Source organism: Apaloderma vittatum, unplaced genomic scaffold (genome assembly GCF_000703405.1).
Source record: "Apaloderma vittatum isolate BGI_N311 unplaced genomic scaffold, ASM70340v1 scaffold21968, whole genome shotgun sequence".
Taxonomy (NCBI): domain Eukaryota; kingdom Metazoa; phylum Chordata; class Aves; order Trogoniformes; family Trogonidae; genus Apaloderma; species Apaloderma vittatum.
This window is the reverse complement of record NW_009732703.1, coordinates 3,200-26,673: the sequence shown is the minus strand read 5'-3', so window position 1 is coordinate 26,673 and position 23,474 is coordinate 3,200. Positions and strand designations below refer to the sequence as shown.

Here is a 23,474-nt window from a genome sequence, read left to right as displayed (position 1 = left end):
TCTTTAGAGAGCTCTCCACACAATTTCTGACTTTTTGCTGAGTAATTTTGCTTCCTGACTCCAACTTTTTTACTGTAGCTGGTGGAAACTTTGCCTCTGATTTGATACATTTTTGTTCAAGTGTAGAAATAGCGTAGTTTGCATTTGTAAGGAGTGATCCACTTCTGAATGCTGAGGCCGTGGAGGAATGGCCTTTCTAATCTGAGATATTCTAAATACATCAGAATTACAGAGCAGGTCCCTGGTTCTGATGTGTGTGTTACAGCAAATGCAAAGTGATCATTATTAAAGGTGGACTTGGGTATCTACAAAGCTGTTTCTATGTATTTTGTCCAGTTATTATATTTATAGTAGAAAGATAGGATAAAAATTTTAAAAAGCTACCCTGTCTTGCTTACATTTTTGTTTCAATAACTAGGTCTTCCTGAAATTTGCGACCTAGTCTTGGAGAAGTGCTTGAAGCAGGGATATATCAAACATAAACCTGATCAACTGACTGTAAATCAGTATGAACCTGGACAAGGTAAGTTCATTTGTCCTTCAAAAATTTTGGGCTCTTTACCTTACTTGCATTGTGGTTGAACCCTAGTAGGCAAATAAGCATCACACAGCCACTCGCTCACTCCCCCTTTGTTGAGATGGAGAAGGAATCAGAAAGATAAAAGTAAGAAAACTCATGGGTTGAGATAAAGACAGTTTGTTTTGGTTTTTTAAAAAGGGGAAAATAAAATAAAAACAAAGGAAAATAAGTCATGCAAAAAACCCCAGCCCAAACAATTGCTCACTACCCAACCAGTGCCCAGCCAGTCCCTGATAATGGCATCCCTGGTAAACTTTACACCTAGTTTTATTGCTGAGCACCATGTTGTATGATATGGAGTATCCCTTTGGTCACCTCTCCCAGCTGTGTCCCCTCCCAGCTTCTTGTGCACCCACCGTTGACTTGCTGGCAGGGAAGCACGAGAACCTGAAAGGACCCTGAAGCTGTGTAAGCACTGCTCAGGTATAACTAAAACATCCCTGTATTATCCGTGCTGTTTCCATCACAAATCCATAACATAGCACCATACAAGCTGCTGTAAAAAAAACCTAACTCTATCCCAGCCAAACCACTACAACTTAACTGAAAATCAGAAGAGAGCAGCATCTAAACGTGACATTGTGTAAGGACAGGATTTAACCATCTGCTTAGTGAATTTCCTCTGGGACCAGACTTGCTTTGTATCAAAACTCAAGTCTTCATACTGGTTTCTGAAATGGGAGCTTGTGCTTAGAAGTAAAGTTTTTGATACCACCGTTGTGGATCTTGATGGTGTTTCAGAGCCCGAGGCCATAACATTAAAACCAATCATAAAAAGAAGTAGGAATAAGTGATCCTCTTTGGTTTTGTAGTCACTCCAAATTCTTCTTACTCCCTGTACTGTTCCAGTCTCCAGGAAACTATTCTTGCTGTTAGTACCTATGATAAAATGTTAGTATATGTGATATATGGACTCTTAAGTATGATATAAACAGCGTTTCCTTATCTGAGGAATTAGAAGTTACTGTGTTTCTGTAATCTTTCCCAAACTGGAGACATCTGAAGAGAATTTGCTTCTAATCACATCTCTAGGGAATAAATCACATGCTGTGCTTTTTGGTAAGGTCAGTTATCAAGGCTAAGTATCTGCCTTGCTTTCTAGAGTGAATATCTCATTTGTCCTTACGAAGAAAGGACAACAGCTTTTCTTTCAGAATTAGTACCTGACAGCTAACACACTGTCTGCCAAACGAGGGTCTGAAAAGCTGATCCGCTTTGTTTATGTATCTGACGATCTTTTAAAGCGGTAAGAGTCGTGTACTTCTGGCTTGGACATCAGAGGAGATGAGTTAGAATTGTAGATTTCTATCAAGAGTAGAAGTAGGTTTTTTTTTTTAAAAAAAACCAAACTCAAAGCAAAATACTCTTCCTTAAGTGTAAATCGTTAGGATATGAATGAGCACAGAGTGCAGTCAGATTAATAACTTTAGTATTTGTGTTCTGAGCCAGATCGTCACTGGTAATTATACTTGAGATTTTAGAAAGTGACTGATGACTTTGGGTATCTAAGCTGTAGTGGCTACACTTGGGACACGTCGAATGAATTCCTTTTTGAGGGCATTTTTTTCTCTTCAGGGTCCTAACAATGTTTAAAGTTGTAGATTTATACTTGAAAGTTGCCATCCACATTCCATATAGAGTATAAAAAACAGGTGGGCAGGTCAGTGTGGTCTTGGTTGAGTTATCTGGGTGCTGTTGAAAGGAGCAGTTGTGTTCTGTTGCACAGTGAATTGCACTGACTGCAGTACACATCTGAAGGCAGTTGGAGCGCTCTATACTGAGGCAAAGTTTACAAGCAAACACAAGCAGGTGTGTGTCCTTGGTTTTCAAGTCTTGCTGATTTTCTGTGGGATTAAATATTGACCGCATGAAACACTTGCATTGCATTCACTGAAACTAACGGGATGCAGAATATTTACGTCTGGAGGTAAAATCTGGCATATAATAAGGATGCTTTATAGGGCTGACTGACAGGTTTAGGAGAAATTGTATTTAGCTCAGTGTCCGAAATGTTTGTGAGTGGAGGCTTAAATAAGCAAATACAACTGTTTCGGTTTGGATCACAAAGGAGTTACTCTATCTCTCTAGGCCTGCTATGGTGTCAAAGGAGGGTCTAGCTGCAGTTCTCCCAAGCTGTCTGCTGGCCTGGCTGTGCTCCACTGCTGGCTCCTGTGGGGAGGTCTTGCTGTGGCTGCACGTTGCTGTCTCAGGAGTTGGTGTTAAAATGTCTGGCACAAGCTGTAGCGAATGGCAGTTTCTCTCCGATTAGCAGATCTGAAAGAAAAAGATTTTGAAAAATCAAATCGCTGCCTCTTCGGCAATTCTCAGCTATGTGTGTTTACTTATACACATGCCAACAGATGTGCTAATGCACTACCCAGGGGTTAGCCTGGCAATGGTTTGTGGACTTCTCCTGAGAACTCTAAAGCAAGGGCAGAGTTTAACCCTGACAGTGCCTGTGTTTATGTCCGTAGGTCCTAATTCTGAAGCTGAGACCCTTAGCACAGTCATCTGCTTAGCAACAAAGGGACTGTTTGGGATGATTCCTTCTCTGTGAAGAGAATGAGGGAGAAATCTATGATTATAGGTGAACTAAGGCCCAAAACCACCAAATGTAGCGTAACCTTTAGTGCTAAGTGCTAAATTGCCTAGGAGGAGTGCGTAGTGATTTCAGGTGCTCTCTGCAGCAAGGAGAGCATTTGGAGTCTTCAGAGGGTGAGTGAGGCCTTTGTGTGACCTCAGCTGTCTTTTAGATATTTCCACTGGTTATACAGGACACTTGGTTAACTGTGTGCATCTAATCTGAGCATGTAGTCCTGAACTGTTTTAGAAGGCAACTCTCTTGTTTATGGTGTTTTCTTTGTTCGGCCATACATCCAGCTTTTCTATATGGACATCTATGGAAACAGAGATTACCAACAGAGGTAGCTCTCTGCTATACTGACATTTTGGTTTTTTTCATGCAGGAATTCCTCCTCATATTGATACGCATTCTGCCTTTGAGGATGAAATAATCTCCCTTAGTTTAGGAGCTGAGGTAAACTTAATGTTTTTGTGTGTTTTGATAATGCCTTACTGAAAAGTTTCATTTTTCTGTTATTTAATACAGTTAATTTGCTTTTTCATGGTGTCTCTTGACACTCATCTGAGTTTAATATCAAGCATTTAAGGTAATGTGATATGCTAATTAAATAAATAACTGCAATAAGATGTTGTCACTGGAAGATTTGCCAGTGATATGAGTGATACCCTATTTTTAAATCTTAGCACCCAGTTCTCCGTTGACCTTTCTTCATTTTGTGTTTTTCTCAGAAAGCAGATCACTCCTGTTTGTTTCTACTTCTGTTTTATCCCTGTGCCATCCCCTCTTCCCTCTGGGCTGCATATGCCTCCCATAATTTTTGTATTCAGTATATTTACAGCAGGCTAATATAGATATATTGCCTGTAGAAGGTCCAGTCAAAATCTGAACTCTCCTGAGCTAGTCATGATGCAGGCAGAGGTAGACTGAGCTCATGAGCTTCCAATGTAGGCAGATGTAGACGAAAAGAGGGAAGGGAAATGAGAGAACAATGGACTAGCACGGTGTCTGCAACGTGTCAAGACTAGGCCTGAAAACAGCACATATCGTCTAGTCTCAGTGCTCTGATTAGTGTCTTAATGCTGTTTGGATTCATCTGCTGCATCTGTGCCCATCCACGTTTTACAGATCTAGAGTTACTTTCTCTGCCTTAAGCACTACTGCAGCAAGTCTTTGCTACTTGGCCTTCTGTATCAGGTTTGTGTGGCAGGGCTTTGGTAGTGGCACAGACTGTAGGGGCAGCTGCCAGAAGAAGCTGCTTAGAGCTTCCCCGGTGTCTGATGGAGCCAATGCCAGGCAGCTCCAAGAGAGACCCACCGCTCGCCAGGGCTCAGTATCAGTGGCAGTGCCTCTGTGATAACATATTTAAGAAGGGGGGAAAAAAACCCCTGTATGACGTCAGCGGTCAGAAGAGAGGAGTGAGAATTTGTCCTTATCTTGACCCGTGAACCTTTTGTCATCTCTTCTCTCCTCTGTCCAGCTGATGAGGGGAGTGAAAGAGCGGCTTTGGTGGGCGTCTGACTTCCAGCCAGAGTCAACCCCACCGCACATTCCCGTCTTCCTTTGCATTTCTTGAGAATGCATTCTACACATCTGCAAGTCCTGCTTCCATCACTGTCTTGGGCTTTTTGTGACAGAGGAGTTACATGCATTGCTGTGTGTACTCATGTTATTGTAGAACTAGAGGCTTAACAAGGCTAAGAATAGGTTGTTGCTGTGGGTAATAAAAGTTTGACTTTTGAATCTTTCAGTTGAAAAGCTGTGAATGTTATATGAGAATGATGCTACTTACTTTTCCTGGGAGTGGTGGGTAGATGACACAGACGTGTGTGCTTATAGAGTCATACCTGTATTACCAGTAGCGCTCTCCTGTTGCAAAACAACTTACTGCTGTCTGTTGATGTTACTCTTTAGGCAGGGAGAGGAACATGGCTGGATATTCTGCACACTGACATTTTTTGAATCTTTAGTCTGGGCTTTGACACTAACTTCCTCTTTTCTTGCAAGATGCATAGTGAATGTGGAGCTCCTGGGATTAGGGCTGAGTCTATGGAACGATAACTTTTACATTAACACGTGTGGCAGTGACACATCTGTGTTTTTGTTTGCTTGAAAATGGGATGTCAGTGTTGCTGGTCCTGTCAGCCTGATCATGGATGTATTTGTCCACGATTCACAAAAGCATCTCCTCTGGAGTAGGAACAGCTGGGATTAGTTGTGAGGGCGATACGCACAGTAGCAGTAGAGTTTTTACTACTTTTGTTTTGGAATCTCCCAATCTAGGGGCTGCTTCCTCATGTGGCTTCTGCACTTAGACTTGTCTCAGAGTTAGTATGTTCTCCTCTGTTCAGCTGCAGTGCTGTCTTTAACAGTGCCAACACCTCCATGGTATGACATGGGAACGTCCATTTCTTTCATGCAGTTTCTCTAGAGGAAGGACTCTAATTGATCTTCTGTGCCATTTATTCATCCTAAATCTTCTGCATTCAGAGCAGCGCAGCAACAACCGGTTACCCCAACTTAGAGCTGTTCCTATGTTGATCTCGTCACCAAAAAAAGTGACTTTAGAAAAACTATTGGTGCTGTAATTTCACATATTCTGCCTCAGTCTGCAGCCTCAGGCTTTCTTACTCTTTCCATATTAATTAAAAAGCTGACTCTGGCACACATACTCTGTTACTTCATTGATGAGGCACCGTAGGTAGTGCCTTTCTAGATGGTTAAGTTGCAGCACGCCTTTGTGATGGTCTCAGAGATGGCCGAAAGCAGAGTGATTTTCATCACCTGAGAAATACAAACCTTTCTGGAAAGTGGACTGCCTGGAGCATTATGATGCTGTTAAAAATTAGAATGTGCCCGTTTCAGTCAGGAAAACAGCCAGACTTGGGCTATTTCTAGATATTTCAGGTGTAAACATTGGATACAGTCTGTTAGGTCACTCTCAAGTTTGAGTGCCTTTCCCTAACAGGCCATTAATGCCCTTTTCAGGTGCAGACAATCAAAGTGAAACAAGCCAGTGGCCCATGAAATGCTGCATTATTTAGTGGCCTTTCTTTCTGAGACTTTTACAACTTTTTGTGATTTTTTTATTATGATCTTGTGCACTTAGCTCTTCATCTGACTTTAAAATGTAAATATTATTTGGTATAGTATGTGAATTAGCTATTTTAGGAATGAAGCCTTGTACTCTATTAACATTAAAACTTCTCACGTACAAAATTTACACACTGATAATAAACAGTTGGAGTTGCACACAGCAGCGAGCTTTAATATCTATCTCCTCCCTATTCTTCCTGTAGTTTGACTATTTTTTCTTTCACCTGAATAAACTAGAATCTTAAAATCATCAAATGATTTGGATTGGGAAGGACCTTAAAGATCATCAAATTCCAACCCCACTGCCATGGGCAGGGACAACTTTTGCTAGACCAGGTTGCTCAAAGCCCCATCCAGCCTGGCCTTGAACACTTCCAGAGATGAGGCATCCACAGCTTTTCTGGGCAACCTGTTCCAATGCCTCACCACCCTCACAGAAGAGAATTTTTCTTGTGTATCTAATCTAATCTGCACTCTTTCAGTTTTAAACCATTACTTAGTAGAATCCCTCCTCGTTTATCCTGTAGGCCCTCCTTTAAGTACTGGAAGGCTGCTATAAGGTCTTCTGTTCTGCAGGCTGAAAAGCCCCAACTCTCTCAGCCTGTCCTCATAGGAGAGGTGCTCCAGCCCCCTGATCATCTTCATGGCCCTCCTCTGGCTCTCTCCAGTGAGTCCGTGTCCTTCTTATGTTGGGTGCCCCAGAGCTGAATGCGATACTGCAGGTGATGTATCAGCAGAGTAGAGTAGAGGGGCAGAATCAACTCCCTTGACCTGCTGGCCACGCTTATTTTGATGCAGCCTAGGATGCCAGCCACACTGCTGGCTCTTATTCAGGTTTTCATCAACCAGCACTCCCAGGTCCTTCTCTGCAGGGCCACTCTCAGGCCACCTACTGCCCAGCCTGTATTTGTGCTTGGGATTGCCCCAACCCATTAGACTGCAATGTCGGGGAATACATGCATAAACAAAGTCATATGTCTTGTCCTTTCTGTACTCTCCTCAACAGTAAATACACACGTGTACATAAAAAGTGCCATAAAGAAATAACCTTGCAGCCCAACTGGTTCTGTATTCTGTTTTGGAAGTTGGCTAACCAGACGCTTCAGAGGAGGAAAAGGGAACAGAATGCCTCATATAGGTTATTCATATACTAAGTCATGGAAAGACCTTTTCTTTCGATTGTTTGTATGCTTGTCCTTCTAGGGTCTGAGTTAGGCAGGTTTTAGTAACTAAAATAAATGCTTTGGCTTATAAAAAAAAAGTCTGTGGCAGGGCACGGGGACTAAACGCATGTTCCTTCCTAGCCTAATGCCTTAGTTATCAGCATAAGTTCTCAAACTTGTATCAATTTCACAGAACCACAGAATTGTTTAGGTTGGAAGGGACCTCTTGAGGTCATGTAGTCCAAGGTCCCTGCTCACGGAGGGTCAGCTAAAGCAGGTTGTCCACAGCTGTGTCTAGTTGGGTTTCAAATATCTCTGCATCTGGTGACTTCTCTGGGCAACCTATTGTAGTGTTGGACTTTTGTGACAGTAAAAAAAGATTTCCTGTGTTTAGATGAAATCATATGGGTTTTAAATTTTTACCCATTGTCTATTGTCCTGTTGAGTCTGGCTCCTTCTTCTTCATTCCTTCCCATCAGATATTTATACACACTGATAAGAGCCATCTCTTCTCTAAGCTGATCAGTCCCAACTTTCTCAGCATCTCCTCATGTAAAGATACTCTTTAATCATCTTCATGGCCCTTTGCTGGACTTGCTTCAGTAAGCCCATGTATTTCTTGCAGTGGGAAGCCCAGTCCAGTCCCAGTGAACACATGCGTGTTCATTGGTGCTGTGTAGAGAGGAAAGATCAGCTCCTCTGACCTGCTGGCAGTGCTCTTCCCAATGTAACTCAGGTGGCTGTTGGCCTTTTTTTATGCAAGAGTACCTTGGTGGCTTGTGTGCAACTTCTTGTCCACGAAGACTCCAAGGTCCTTTTTGGCAAAGCTGTTTTCTATCTGATCAGCCCCCAGCATGTGGAGATGCACGGGGTTATTCCTGACCAGGTGCAGGGTTTTGCATTTCCCTTTGCCAAACTTCATGGGGTTTTTGTTGGCACCAGTTCTGGAGCCTGTCCAGGTCCCTCTGAATGGGAGCACAACCACATAGTGTAAAAGCCACTCAGCCCGGTTTTGTGTTGTCTGTAAACTTGCTGAGGGTGCACTCTGCCCTGTCGTCCAGGCCATTACAGGAGATATTAAACGTGTTAGTCCCAATGTCAAACCCTAGGTTACTCCACTAGTGACATATCTCCAACTGCTCTTTGTGGCAGTGCCATCTTTGGTACCTTGCGAGCTGAATCACATTATTGAGAACCAGTCTTGAGAACCAGTCTTTTCCTCACTGGTGAATGAGTTTATCCAATAACAAAACTGGGACTATTTTGCTAGAGGAATCATTGTAAGTATAATTTGTTCCCGCAGACTTGATTTATGTTGGAAAAGGAATAGTTATTGGCATGTGGCTTATATGTTCACTTTAAACATAAACAAACAATCTTGAGAAGAAAATAAGGGCATGATTCTTCTCAACTCTGCATTTGTCTCACATCAGATAATGTATGAAATGAGCCAGAAATGTAAGTGTGAGATTCTCTTTCCTATCTCAGTCACACGTAACAGCTTTGTCAAGAGGCACGGAGAAACCAAGTGGCTCAAGTTTGTTCTCATTGGTGCAATACATTGTGTTTTGGGGAGTTTATAAGGCACATTAAAGTTGATTTGGAGGACAAAAATCTTACGATTACTTTGTACTTCTGCCTAGTTTATAAAAAACACTAAATAGTTAGAGGGTGAAGCAGTGAGATGTGTGATGCATCTTGGCCCATAACACTCCAGGAAAAGCGGGGGTCTTGGGCTAATCGCTTCTCCTTTTTGACTCATTTCTTTAGCATTTCGAGAGAAACTGCAGAAAAAAGTAAGACTTCCAGAATGTCCCGTGGGCTTGTAATGGCATTTTAGAAGTCAGCACCTTCACCCTTTCTTTATAGGAATTAATTCACTGAAAATACTAATGAATAACAGTTTCAGTGATGCATTGCTGAATACCACTGTCTTTAATTCTGAATTTTTCACAGTAGGAGAAGAAAAGCAATGGGTTTAGGTTAGTTCAGAGTGATTTTTATCAAGCTTAGTAGCAAACCACGTGTCCGGTGTGCATGAATTGGAACGAAGTGCTGCAAAACAGGGAACCATTCTTTCTGTTGAGAATTTTCTAGTTTTATCTGAGTTAGGTGTTATTTTCAGTGCTTCCATTTGGTGTCTCTAAAGATACGTGATTTTTACAGTATTTAGTTTTAGGAGACTGGCCAAGTTTGCATCCTGCTCAAAAAATATCCTAGTTAAAGCCTCTGTCAAATTTCCGTTTGCAGATTTCTTGCAGGAGCTTGATCAATATTGAGATTTCAGTTTTTCCACTTTTTCTAATTTTACATGCTGTCATGTAAACCTTGATTCATTAGAATTTTAGTAATACAGATGTAAGCATTTCTATAATGTGCAAAGTAGTGCTACAAGCATATCCAACCCATAAAAGATTTTTTCCCTTCCTGGATGAAGATCTTATGCCCAATCCACAGGCTTTGTTTTTCTTTTAAGAGGGTTCAAAAAGCATCTTACCTATTTAAGGAATTGCCCTGGTAGTGGCTATACCAAAGTTTTTCCTCTGTCTGTGCTAGCAGCATGATTATAGTAGGTTTGTTCCATTTAAAGTGATATTTCGTTTTTGAAAATGACTGAAGAACATCTCCCTGTGAAAGGTGTCCTGTACACGACAAGTTAAACGCATCAGGCTTCACAAATCCCTCTCCCCTATTTGCATTTGCTCTGTATGAGTATGTCGATATTATACCATAATATACTGTCATTGAGCTTGGATCAGATACAACACCTATCAGTATCAAGGGAGAACTTTCTGTTGATGTAATTGAACATTGAATTGTGTCCTCTGAGATAAGCAACAAAGCCTGCAGCTCTTCATGGGAGTGTTTCTAATAGTCTTACAGTCTTTTTTGGGGAAGCTGATTATTTAGTAAACATACTGTTCTGGGTTTTTATTTCTGTGCTGGATGTCTCCCCTCTTTGTATACAGGATTCTGTTCATGGCTGTCAATGTGTCCTGCTGATGTTTCCACCTGATCGTTTATGTTAAGCTTTGTAAGGATCTTGAAAGCTCAGCTCTCAAATAAATTGGTCAGTTGGGACCTGTCCTGCAGTACCTAATCGCCTGCTTCCACAGCCTCTGACGTCTCTAGGCTGTTTTAGCCGAAGATAACAACAGCAAGGCACCCTCTGTGTGCAACTAATGCAGACAAGCATTTGTTTCTGAAGTGCTGTAGCAATCTACTAAACAGTCTTGATTTGCACAAGAAAAGCATTTGGACAGAATTGCCCCCAGAACAGTGGAACTCTAGTTATTTCTCTAAAAGCTATGTGACAATAATTTGTTGAGAAAAAAGACAGCAGCATGGAGATCATACCTTCTCCTCTACCTCCTCAGCTACTTGGGATGAATAAAATCAAAGCTAAGCTGTGACAGAGCCTGTATTTTAAAGGTTTATATGTAAAAATATTCTTTTTTTCTCCCCTTTTGTTACAGTTTCTGGGTGCCTCTTTGTATGATTTGTCCCTGTGGTGATTCTCGGAGGTCTGGCACTACCAGTGGGCCAATACTGGGCAAATGGCACTGCAGAGCTTTGTCTTCTGTCTCCTTTTTTTTGCATTGATACTAGCCTTCCTTCTTCTCCCCAGAAGAAAGAAACTTGTTACCTACTGTGTCTTTCCATCAAGCTGTTCCCTGCTGTGCAAGGCCTAATCGGTCCTGAATTGGCTAGAATCCTGCTTCAGTGCTGAGGGAAGGGCAGCCTGTAGTTTGATTGCTGTGGGATCTGCAGAACACACTGACTTGCTGACATATTTCTCATGGGTCTGCTAGAGTGGGAAGTTGCCTTGCTCTGTTCTGTGTAGCAGTTCTGTGTTGCTTGCACATGGTCCATTGTTTTGGCTGCTAAGAGGGAAGACATAATTGCATCTTCTGATTTGTAGCACTTTGCTTTCTTCCCAGTTGGTTCGTTGCTCTTCTTAGCATCCTGTGTTTCCATTGGGTTGTTGGTGTTGAGAAAGGGACGTGGGAAGAATGTTCCTGTCGTCTCCTGAACAGCTCTGGGCAGTTGCTCTGGGCATTTGAGGTGGATGTGAAAAGAGAGACAAAAGAAATTGTTATCACGAGTAACTGGAAGAAGAAATCCACTCAATATCACATGGAAAAATATAGAGAGATGCTAGGAAAAATGTCATGCAGTTGCAGTTAGTTTTCTCACAACCACATGAAAATCTTACTTCAAGTGAAACACTTTCCAAAATGTTTGAAGTCTGAAGTAGGACTTAGAAGTTTCTGGCGTGGTCATAGCTGCTGAATAATGAAGGAATACTTCTGCATAATTCCTTTACCAACTCGATTCTGTTTGAACAGAACCTGTTTGCTCCAGGGTGTTTGCTGTTTCTGTAGTCTGCTTGCTTTCTATGCTGAGGGAGTGTCGTTTCATTTCCAATTCTCAAATGTCTGGCTGTTACAGCTTTACTGCGGCTCACAAATACAGATACTGAATTTTTCAGTGGGTGCAAATGTACTCTCTAAAAAGTGTCTCACTATTGCATAGATATTACTAGAGATTTTTAATTTGTTTCCATGTGGTAGGAAATACATAAATAGGTGAAAATACTGGGAAAAAATAGATTATCATGCACGATATTACTTTTTTTGAACAAAAATCTTTTTTTTCCTCTTGCTGCACTTCACTCCCCCATGTACTTTTCACTATGATACATGAACTACTTTTCAGTGGTGATGAGATGAATTAACTGTTTTAAATATGAGGTTTGTGTTTATCCCTGTGAAAAATGTAATTATTGTAGTAGAAGAAACCTAACAGCATTTAAATGTACACTTCAATTAATATTTTTGCAGCTGAAATTATTTTTAAGTCAAGTTTTGGATTGTCATTCTTGAAATACAGTTCAATTTTTTATTTTTGTTGAAACATCTCTATTTTTGTTTGTGTGGTTTACTTTTGATTTCTGTGAGAGGTTAATCAGTGGAAGTTATTTCTATTCTCCATGTTATTTTTAGATGATCAGTGCTTGATCCATGAAATGGAATCCTGGTGTCTGCCGCAAATTAACAGCAAACAGACTGACCTCTGAGGCATTAAAAAGTCATTATCTTTAGCTGTTACATTTCAGCTGTACTTCAGTTCTGGAATTCAATAAAGAAATCTAATTTCATTATCCAGTGATGTCACCTCTATTGTCATAGGAGCCTATTTTAAGATTGTGGCAAATTTAGCGTAGAAATGACAAGCAGTCAGCAAATAATAACAGTCACAAATAGTCTGTAAGCAAAGAAACAAGCTTAACTTGTTAACTTTCTTAACAAAGAAACAAGCTTAACTCCTGCTGTGGTGTATTGTCTCTCGGCTTTGAATTGGACTTTTATAATCATAGAATCATGCTGTTGGAAAAGACCTTCAAGATCCTGAAGTCCAACTGTTATCCAAGTCTAGCAGGTGCACTTCTAAACTGTGTCCTGCTCTGAGAGAGGTTGGACTAGATGGTCTTTCGAGGTCCCTTCCAACCCCTGACATTCTGTGATTCTGTGATTGTTTCTGTGATGTCCCTGAGCACCATATCTAGATGGCTTTTAAATACATCCAAGGATGGCGATTCAACCCTGGGCAGCCTGTTCCAGTCTTGGATGACCCTTTCAGTGTAGAAGTTTTTCCTAATGTCTAACCTAAACCAACCCTAGCGTGACTTGAAGCCATTTCCTTTTGTCCTGTTGCTTGTAACTTGTGAGAAGAGACCAACACCAACCTCCCTAAAATCTCCTTTCAGGGAGTTGTAGAGAGTGATAATGTCTCCCCTCAGCCTCCCTTTCTTCAGACTAAACAATCCCAAGTCTCTCAGCCGCTTCTCATATGACTTATTCTCTAGACTCTTCACTGGGTTTGTTCCCCTTCTCTGGACCAATAATACCAGTAAGTGGCAAATGGGGTTTGAAGTCTGTTTGCACTTACACTGTCTCTACAAATCTGAGCATTTTGCCTTCTGCAATGTTCTGTTTCTGTTTTTCTTTTCAGCTGTGCTGAGCATTTTAGGAGTTTCTCCACAGAGCTCTTGTGTTAGTAGACTCTCTGGAAATGTTCACTGAGGAACTGGCAATCAAGGGCAGTTAGAAATGTGCTGGAGCCAGAGCTGTCAAACCCGTGATGCTGATACACTTGACAGAAAGACTCTGGTTCAGGGCAGGGGGAGAGATGTGCTCTTAGCAAAGAAGCAAGTGGGCAGGGAACCTCTTAGTTTACTGCAGGGGTAACACAAGTGAAGCTCTGGTCTGTTTGCTGGGGCAAAATGATGGGAAGAAACCCAGGTTGATGGTGCAGCTAAAAGCAATGAAAACTGGACATGTCACAGTTCCCTGTGAGGTGTTTGTGTTCCTCCTTTTCCTCTGTTCCGTTGTGCAGCTCTGCAGCGCACGTTCACACAAGCTGTTGTAAATTCAGGGACAGATGCTGAGGCCCTGGTAGAGTCCTTTTGTATAACTTCTGTCTGCATTCTGTGAAGGTACTCGTTGGGCTAATGAGCAGATGGAGGGAATGAGACAAGAAAGAGATGACATTGCTTGTGATGCAAATCAGTGGTGTTCAAATACTGCCTATCCACATGTCAAAATATACCTGTCAGATGTTTGGTACTTCATGAGGTGAAACACAGCAATTGTGTGACTTGATAAAATTGTTTTCTTCAAATGATTTTCAAGAAGTCTTTCTGAGTCATGCTGTGTTTTGAATCATACTTTGTGGCCCTAGGAGACATCATTAACTGAGAGGATGGCTTTTGTATGTTCTTTGATGTTTGGGGTTTTTCTTTTCTTGCATATTTTTTTTCTTTTTTTCTTCCTCTGAGAGTTATATGCTTTTGTCCACTGGAAAATGACTTTTCTTTATGTATTTAAGCCACTTTTGTAAACTTATGCCCAAATTTTTGTTCCTCAGTAGATTCCTCTTTTACAGTGAAGATGTAGAGGATTGAGAAACTGGCCATATGGTAGTTTCTATAGCAATAGATTAAAAACTGTCTTGTCAACTCTTGTGAGGTATGATGCAAGAGTTAGTTCGGGAAGGCAGTTTGCATGTCTTGTATTCTGGCAATTCTCTCTTATTGTAATGGTCTCTGAGACAGCTGTTAGATTAAGTTGTAAGAAGCACTTGTTGACCTTTGTTTCAAACTCAAGCTGACTATACTTACTGTTTCATCCTTTTGAATTACAGATATTCAGCACTGGACTATTTCCACGCTACTTTCTCAGTAGGGGCAAGATTATAGTGATAGTAGTACAGGAAGAGGTTTTAGTTAAGGCAGACTAATTTAAACAGAGTTGAGGCATCTGCTGAATAATTCTTGGGTACCATATTTAATAACATGTCAGTGGTATCCAATCCAGAATTAAAACACTAAAATTTTAGTGTTTACAAGTAGGTGTATACGTGTGCACTTCATGCCTGAACTCTTCTGTAACCAATAGGAATTGAGTCTGTCCAGCCTATGGGATGATTTAACTCGTGCTAGTCTAGACATCCAGTGTCTGATTTCACAAGTTTCAGTTCTCTGATAGGATTTTTACAAGTCTATGCCCAAACGTAGATGTCTTAACCTTGAACTATAGACTGCTCCCACCCTGTGACTTATAGTTCGCTTGGATTCCTGTACTACAGCATTACAAGAAGAAAGCTGAGACCTGCAGAGGAGAATAAGGTCTGATGAACAACCCCAAAGTTTGCAGAGAGCGAGTGAAGATGATTTTCCACTATGCAGAATAATGAACATGCAGCATATTTTAGCCATGTCTTGAAACACCCTGAACCTGTCAGTACTTGGGCTGTTAGGCAGCACCTGGTGGGTCTGTGCTGCCCTGTTATGTGGTACGAGTGTACACACCGAGTCTAAATATTTCAGGTCCTTTTTCCTGTAGATGACTCATTACCATAGGTGTTTTATTCCATGTTTGGCAGTATTGCTCAGCCAAGGCCTGGTTTGTTCTGTATCAGTTGTTGTTTATATTACTTGAAGGCCCAATTTGCAGTCCCTTACACCGCTTCCATTGTAGGACACTTGCAATTAAAGGTTATAATGCTCGATGACAGGATGATAAATGTACGAATAGGGTGACCTGGAAACAAAATAATGGCTGAAGAAAATCCTGCTACATGTGTTTGCAACCTTGGTGACACGGAAGTTGCTGATTATAGTGTGTGTTTCCACAGATACTTGTAAATTACCAATAATTTTAAAAGGTGATAGACTCTTCTTGAACCCTGAATTTCTTCCTTTTCTACTTAGGCATTGAAAAATCTCTTGAGAGCTTTCAAGTTTTTAATGTATGAAAGAATTACAGATATGCCTCAGCACCACATGCACAGATATGCATACATCATCGTTGTACTTACACACAGAGTTGTTCTCATTACAGAACAGCTGTGTCTGTGTTGTAAGGACTTGTTCAGTGGTTTCTTTGGTAAAAAATTAAACATGTAAATAAGGATTATTTGCTTTCAGAACATAAATTTAATATGTTAACTGCAAGTCTGAGGAGATAGATTTGAGGATGCAGAACTGCTTTCTTGTGATGTCCAGGCATTGTATATAGAACAGATTCAACCCTCCGGAGACCACTAGGATTGGGGTGTATGAGTGCTCTTGTGCTCTTCCCTTGAACTATGCTTCTATAGAGAGCAAATGATACAAAATCTTGAAAATTTGTTTTCTTTTGGAAAGCAAAATGAGTGAATTCATACATTTGGGGCACATTTGGCTCCGGTGTAGGTGGATGCAGTTCCCTGTATGTCAGTGTAGTAGCACTCTTGAATGTGAGGGAAGACGTATGACTGAAAGAATAGAAAATACTGCAGAGGAGGCAAAGTCAATAAAAGAAATTAAATTAAGATAACAGCATTAGCCTCTTGCTTTATGTGTCCTAAAAGAGTTTAAACTAAGAGTAGGGATGAAAATGGAATTTTAGCAAAATTCAATAAATGAGATGTTGTTGAGAACTTGACTGATTCTTTGTCTCTGGATTCACAGAAGGGTATCAGGGTCATATGCTGAGGCTGGATAGCAATTTCCAGAAAAAAAAAATTTGCACCTGTCGTGACAGAGGGAGGAAAGCAGTGGTAATGCCGCTATTGGGATTGAAGGTCGTTTATGTAGGAGTCTAACATTCAGCATTGAGTCTTAGCACAAGTAATGCCCTGGGAATGTCAACGCCACAGGTAATGTCCTGACATGCAAAAGAAACTTGATACTTGTAGAGTTATTAGGAATTGGCATATTTGTGGGATGGTCTTTAATGCGTTAGGTTTCATGTACTCTTTTAGTCTGACTGTTCAGTTGACAACATTAAACAGTAACCCTGGATTTAAAAATTTTGAAATGAAGAGTCAGCTTCAGACGACATATGAGTGAAGCGTGAAAATTTGTAGCAGGTGGAAAAAAGCCTTGAAGTGGGAACAGCAGCAGTCAGTTGTTGGTGTGACGCTGCCAGAAGTACCGCCAGCATCCCAACCAACCTCTGCTAAAGACTGAGCACAGCAGCCACCCCATTGGACACCACGAGGAGCTGGCTTCTAATACTTGGAGTTGGTGAACCTCAAGAGATGCATCTCCAGGTACAAAAGGAGAGTGGTCTGTAGTTTTCCTCTTCTTGTGCACTAGCTGAATCTGCCATTTCAGACAACAAGAGAATTTGTGGCATGGAGTCAATGGCATATTGAATAACTAGGAGAGATACTGGTATGCTGTTCGGTGGATACTCGGTCCTCATTGGGGTTATCAAGAAAATCATGAGGTGAGACCTCAGAGAGAAAAGAATGAAGTACTGGCCATATATTGAAAGAGTTTTTAAACATTCATATGTTAGTCCTCACTTAAGGGGAGGAATCACAGAACCATTAAGACTGGAAAAGACCCTTAAGGTCATCATGTCCATCTGTCAACGCAACACCACCATGGCCTGAAATTTCAGGACCATGTCCTGAAATGCCATATGTACACATTTTTTGAATGCCGCCAGGGATAGTGACTCTACCACTTCCCTGGGGAGCCTGTTCCAGTGCTTCACCACTCTTAAAAGAAATTTTTCCTAACATCCAATCTAAATCTCCCCTGGAGCAACTTGAGGAATCGGATGCTCCTCATCAGGCTTGTTCTCCAGACCCCTCATCAACTTCACTGCCCTTCTTTGTCCTTCTGCTGAATGTCCTGTTCAGCAGCTGAAGCAAAAGACCATTTATTTCACCTTAGCAACAGGTCTCACAGGCAGCAACCTATCCGGGTTTATTTATGGCACCCTGGAAACAGCAGCTTCCGCTGGACCCCAGATGCATTCCTACTCTGGGGAAGAATCTCTTATAATTGAGAAATACATAGACACGGAAAATGCAGTGAGATTCAGAAGATTCCTCTCTAGGACGAGAGAAAATGGGCTCAAGTTGTGCTGGTGGAGGTTTAGATTGGATATTAAGGAAAAAGTCTTCACTGAAAGAGTGGTGAAGCATTGGAACAGGCTGTTCAGGGAAGTGATGGAGTCGCCATCCCTAGAGGTTGTTCAAAAAGCTTGTAGATGTGGCACTTCAGGACACGGTTTAGTGGTCATGGTAGTGTTGGACTTGATGACGGTTGGACTTGATGATCTTGGAGGTCTTTCCCAACGTTAGTAATTCTGTGATTCTAAGACAGTTGTACATTGCATGGATAGAGAACTGACTAGAAGAAAACCAAGTGTATTAAGCGTGACCGTAGTGGCTAAGTAGATAAGGAGGGTTGGCAAGAGATGGTATGCTTTGGCGTAAATCTGGTGCGGGGGAGGCTTGTGCATGTGTTGAGAGATTTTTGTGGTAGGCAATACTGAAATACTTCATCGTCATGGCTTTCAATGTTGCGCTCTTTTTCTGAAGTATGGCTATAGATCATGATACAGGATATAAATATAGGTTGCATAAGACAAATTTTCCTATGGCATGGATTATTCAAAGAAGACAATCCCATTCTCTTTCCTTTTAAAATTCAGCATTTTTCTGAATTCCAAATTTTGGAAATTAGCATGGTTTTTGCAGTGAAAGGCACTGTTTATTACTGATTGATCGCCTCAGTCCTGAGTAAGCCAGCAGGCTCTTGTCTCTGCATAGAGCTCCACCGTGTTGTTCAAGCTCCGTGTGTGGGTTTTAAACCTCTCAGCTGTCTTTGAAGTAGACATTCTTTTTCATCTGGTTTACATGTGGGAAACTGCTATGTAGGCTGATAATGTGTCTTTACTCTCTGAAAATTCAGTAAATAACGTCAGAGACTTGAGAAGCATTCTACATAGTAATTTTTTTGGCTTTAGAGTATGTTTCATCTAAAGTAGTCTATTAGTGTCAAATACAAATTGCATCAGAGACCAGGCTTAGAAAAAAATGTTGTTATTCCACACTGTAGCAGTGAAATCCTTATTGACATTGTCCTTATAGACCTGCTGCATCATTTCTGTTTTGTTTTTGGATCGTTACTTATTTGATAGACCAGTTATTCACATTCATCCTTCTGCTCTTGATGTGCCATACCGTTGCACTGAAAGGCGGTGCTGACTTCTCGTTCCCTGAGGAGTTAAGAAGAACATACTTTCTCCCCTTTTTCTTTCATGCTGCGTTCTTTTCTGGTTTTTTGTATTTTGCTGTATTTTGTGCCACAGAAACGTTCATGTTGCGGGCATCCCTTTGCATTGATGTTTAGCCATCCTCGAAGGCTGTTTACAGCTTTGTGTGCTCCCGCATCATGAACTCTCTTCCTTAAATAACATGGCACCATGAAAAGCTATTTAAGCCCACAAGTAGATATTATTAGCTGTTTGGTTTTTTTTAGCTTTTTGGCATACTTCTTCGATAGTAGGAAGCAAGAAGGTAAAAGTTGTATAAGATCAAAGCATCTTTTTTTTTTTTTTTTTTGAATGCAATCCCTGGATGATGCACCATGGGCTAGCTGGGAATTTGATCTTTATTGACTCTGCCATCTACGAGAAAAAAGAAAATAGGTAAAACCAAGAGGAGTAATTGGAAATAGCTCCTGTGGAGCAAAGCTGTCATGAAGCAGATTGATTCAGCAGTGGCAGAGTTGCTTTATTGATTGTGAGTCCTTCGTAAATTAAAAAGAGGACCAAATGCATTAATCTTTTGTGTGCATGCATGTGTGGCTGACAATTCAGAATGTTCTGCCAGGATAAAGGCACATATAGGAGTGTGGGAATGTTATCTACTTCAGCCAGTAATAGGCTTGTCAGAGATAAGAACAGGGTTCTTCAAAAACCCTTCTGGGTTAAATGTTATTCACTGTACTGTAAACAAAGGATAGAAGTACTCCTTGGGTTTTTTTAAACATTCAGGTGCAGTTATTCTAGATAAAGAAATGAAGCCGAGGAATCGTGCTTATTTTCTTCATATGTTCAGAGTGAGTTTCTTAAATTTGATTCTCTGTCTGAATTGCAATGTCAAATTTATCATTAATAGAAAAAGTCCAAAAACTTTAATATAGTCTGAGGATCTCTGCTTCATAAGCAGAAGTCAGTTTTGGATTTGGATTTTTGACTCTTCCAGTTACTGCTAATTACTTAATGTCATTGCTCATTTGCAAATAAATTAATCCTTTATTTTTATCTTCCTCCCCAAATCATGACAGCTTGAAATTTAGTTAGAAGGGGAGCAGCCATACAGTGTGAGGTGATAGTACAGAAACTTTTCTTCCACAGAGACACAGAAGAGTCCTTTTCCTCCACAAAAGAGTCCAAAAAGCTGGAATCTTGTGCTGGTGAGGACTAGACTTGCCAGATATTAGATAGATGATCTCCTGCTTTTCAGCCTTAAATTCTGCACCATCAGGAATTTTGTTTCGTATCGTTCTGGTTGGCTTAGTGTAGCTGAAGTTCAGCCAGGAGGACATGCTCCTCTTTCACTATTTGCTCACCACTTCTGCCTGAAAATCCAGCTACCAGGGATAGCGTTATGGACTCTCATTCCCAGTGAGCTCTCTGTTTTAGAGCCCTTTGAACCTCCTCTGGTTTGGATGCACAGTTGCTAAGAGGATGGGGTTTAGGAGCATGTTCTGTGAAGAGACTGGGGCCATGAAATTGGTGGGGTGAAGTTGCAGGAGGTAAAGTAGTGGTGAAGGCAGGGAGCTGGAGGAACCATTTCCCACTGCTTCTTACAAAGTCTCCAGCCTGGCACACAGAAGTGAAAGGAAAGGTCCTCTTCTGCACCCTGGAGGGAGATGGCAATCACAGAGGTCTTATTGACTCTTGGAGAAAGTGCTGTTCTTAAACATCATCTGCCAGAACAGAGCTTTGTAGCTACTACTGACTCCTAAAGAGGGACAGTGGGGTAACAGCCTCCAGGAAAGAATCTGAATGGAGTCTTATGTCCGGTTTATTCTGCCGTGCTTCTGAGGAACCTATGTCTCTGTCTTGCCCCCTCACACGTGTCCCCCAGCAGCAGTGAGCCAGAGAGGCGAAAGACAGACAGAGATCATCTCATCCATTTCATCCAGCCACTTCACTCCCCATTTCTTTTTTCATGCTTTTCCTTTCCTTACTTGCTAGTCTTGATTACTTGTCCTCTGATTCCTTTGCCTTGCCACATAGCTACATCTTTTTACAAATGCTTGCACCCAGCTGTGCTTTATGGGGCAGCCTCCCCGTTAGATCTGTGAAGCCACCATGTTTTCTCCTTCTTCACCCCATGTTTCTTTGAGGATACCTGGAAGAAGTTGCAAAGTGCAGGGGAAGGGCTATGTGAGCAAGTGGCTGTCATTCATCTATTTTGTGTAGCTGTTAAAGTGTTTCGTGATCATTCATAAGAGCTTATAGGTAGGCTTTCTTCCTGTTCCCCTAAATCTCTCATCCCCTTGCAGCCCCACTGTTTGTCACCCTCGTCATTTCTTGCTTTAAATTTAGGTAGCTCAACAGGAGAAGCTGTGTCACTCTATGTGGGTGGTACTACAGTGTAATTTTTTTCCCTAAAAATGTAAATGCCATTGTAGTTTGCTCCAATGTGTACAACATTAAATAGTAAATGTCATAAGTGGCAATTTGTAGTGTTTAAAATCTTGCTTACTTCAGTCTCTATCTTGCTGGGTTTTTGTGCTGAATGGCTGATCATTGTACCACTGTTTTCCCTTTGTTACACACATCTGTATGCAGGAGCAGAAGTGTTTGTTTCGATCTGGCATGCTGTAGTAAGACTGCTTTTAAATTGCATACTTAGTAGGTTACGAATCAGGTGGCAGCACTTTCATGGTGCTTATTCTCCAGCGTAGCTGACTTGAATAGCTTTTGACCACTTGTCTTTTCTGGTAAGTTTTTTGTAACTTGTTTGCCTTGCTTAATTGACCTGCTCCTTATTTTCCACAGCAAGAGTTTCTCTCATTTGGGAAATGTAAAAGAAAAGCATTCCTAGCCCAAGCAGAAGCAAAATGTAGTGCTGCCATCTGGGCTGTGAAATTGGAATAAAGCTGAAAGCGTTACCTCAGTATATTGCCATGGCTAGAAACCAGGTGGCAAATAGTAAAAGGATGGTCTGGTCATTGGCATGTTAGTCAGGAGAGACCGCATGTGCTTGTTGTGCTGCAAACCTCCGGGAACGTGGGTAGGCTGGAAATTATTTCTCTCACCTAATACTGGTTATCGAAATGTTATGTATCTACTCCGAGTTAATTGTCTTAGCTCAGTCTGCTGGGAAGGGATAAGCATTTCCAGAGGGCATGGGGTCATTCTGCATCACTTAGCTTTACGTTTGAGACTGGGATGAATCACTCTGTGGAGATACTCGCCTCTCTCTGCATAGACTACAAAAAGACAGGGGCTGACTGCCGTGGCCCAGAGTTAGAGCAAATCAGCTCTCTCTTCTCTTAAGCAGTTGCCTTTAGCTGAGAGGTAGTAGTCCATTCCTCATGGGTAGATAGAGATTAAATGGTGCTACTGTGTTCTCAGGAAGCAAGCTATTACTTGTGAAAAGAAAAAACAAACACACGTATTTTTATTATTTTCATTATGTATATATGCACCTGTATTTCTGATTGTCTCAGATTTTTGAACGCAGTGCTGAAAGGGAGAGATCTTCAGGACAGAGGCCGAGAGGCTTTTGCACCCCTTGGAAATACCTGACTGTTTCATGGCAATGTGCTGATGAACATGCTGAAGAGGCAAACAAAGCTAGGACTTGAGAATGCCCGGCATGTACATGAAGCTCTGTAGGTCATGCTCCTTCATAGTGGCTGGTTTTGCTTCTTTTTAGATTGTGATGGATTTCAAACACCCTGATGGCCATACAGTGGCAATTATGCTGCCCCGATGCAGTTTATTGGTGATGGCTGGAGAATCCAGATACCTGTGGACACATGGGTACGTGTAAGAGTCCCTGCATTGCTGATAATAGAATAATAATGTGTGTTGTTTGTTTCCTTTGTTAATGACATTCAGTATTTAAAATTGCTCTGAATGAAATCAAGCTGTGTTTTGTAATTAATATACAAATTCACTCCTCTGCTCGGATGCTGCTCAGGTTAAATTGAAATAATAGGGGATTTCAGGAAGCTAATTGCCAGTCCCTGAGCTGCAGTTTCCTGCCTCTGTTGCAAGTGAAATTTTGCTTAGAAATCGCTCTCGCTTATATCTGTGGTGTGAAAGTCCTCGGTGACTCTGAGCTGGCAAAGAATTGATTGTAGTGCAATTAGCTTCACCCTTTCCTTTCTTTTCAGCCGAGGACTTTTCCCATTGGATCACATATGCCAAGGGCTTTAGAGAAGGGCTGATTTAAGAGTGACTTTTGCACAGAGGGTGACAAAGGAGAGTCTTCCTGAGTTCTTCCCAGCTGCTTTAGGAACATTTTAACTCCTGATAAGGCTGCATTGTGCTGAGCAGATTTGGGATCCTGGAAAATAGGTTTCTTGAAATAATGTCTTGAGGATTTACTTACTATAGAGATTGAATATGTGCTTTTTAAATCATGCACCACTGGGAGATACAACAGGAGCAGGGAGATTGGCCAAAAGGCTAAAACTTCAGTGAGCTCTGGAAGTAGTGTGCTTCGGGAGAATAGG

The 23,474-nt window shown here is 41.4% G+C and overlaps 1 protein-coding gene across 1 annotated transcript in view; it reads left to right on the top strand.

Annotated features, from left to right (window-relative positions):
• Nucleotides 1-22,776, top strand: part of LOC104278603 (alkylated DNA repair protein alkB homolog 8-like) — a gene marked incomplete at its 3' end in the record, with an annotated part of 29,592 nt that extends 6,816 nt beyond the window's left edge. Inside the window, exons 5-7 of the mRNA XM_009875628.1 lie at nt 419-523; nt 3,547-3,617; nt 22,670-22,776. Coding sequence (XP_009873930.1) covers nt 419-523; nt 3,547-3,617; nt 22,670-22,776 — 283 coding nt within the window. The remainder of the gene's footprint in view (nt 1-418; nt 524-3,546; nt 3,618-22,669) is intronic.
• Between the last annotated feature and the right edge of the window lie 698 nt (nt 22,777-23,474).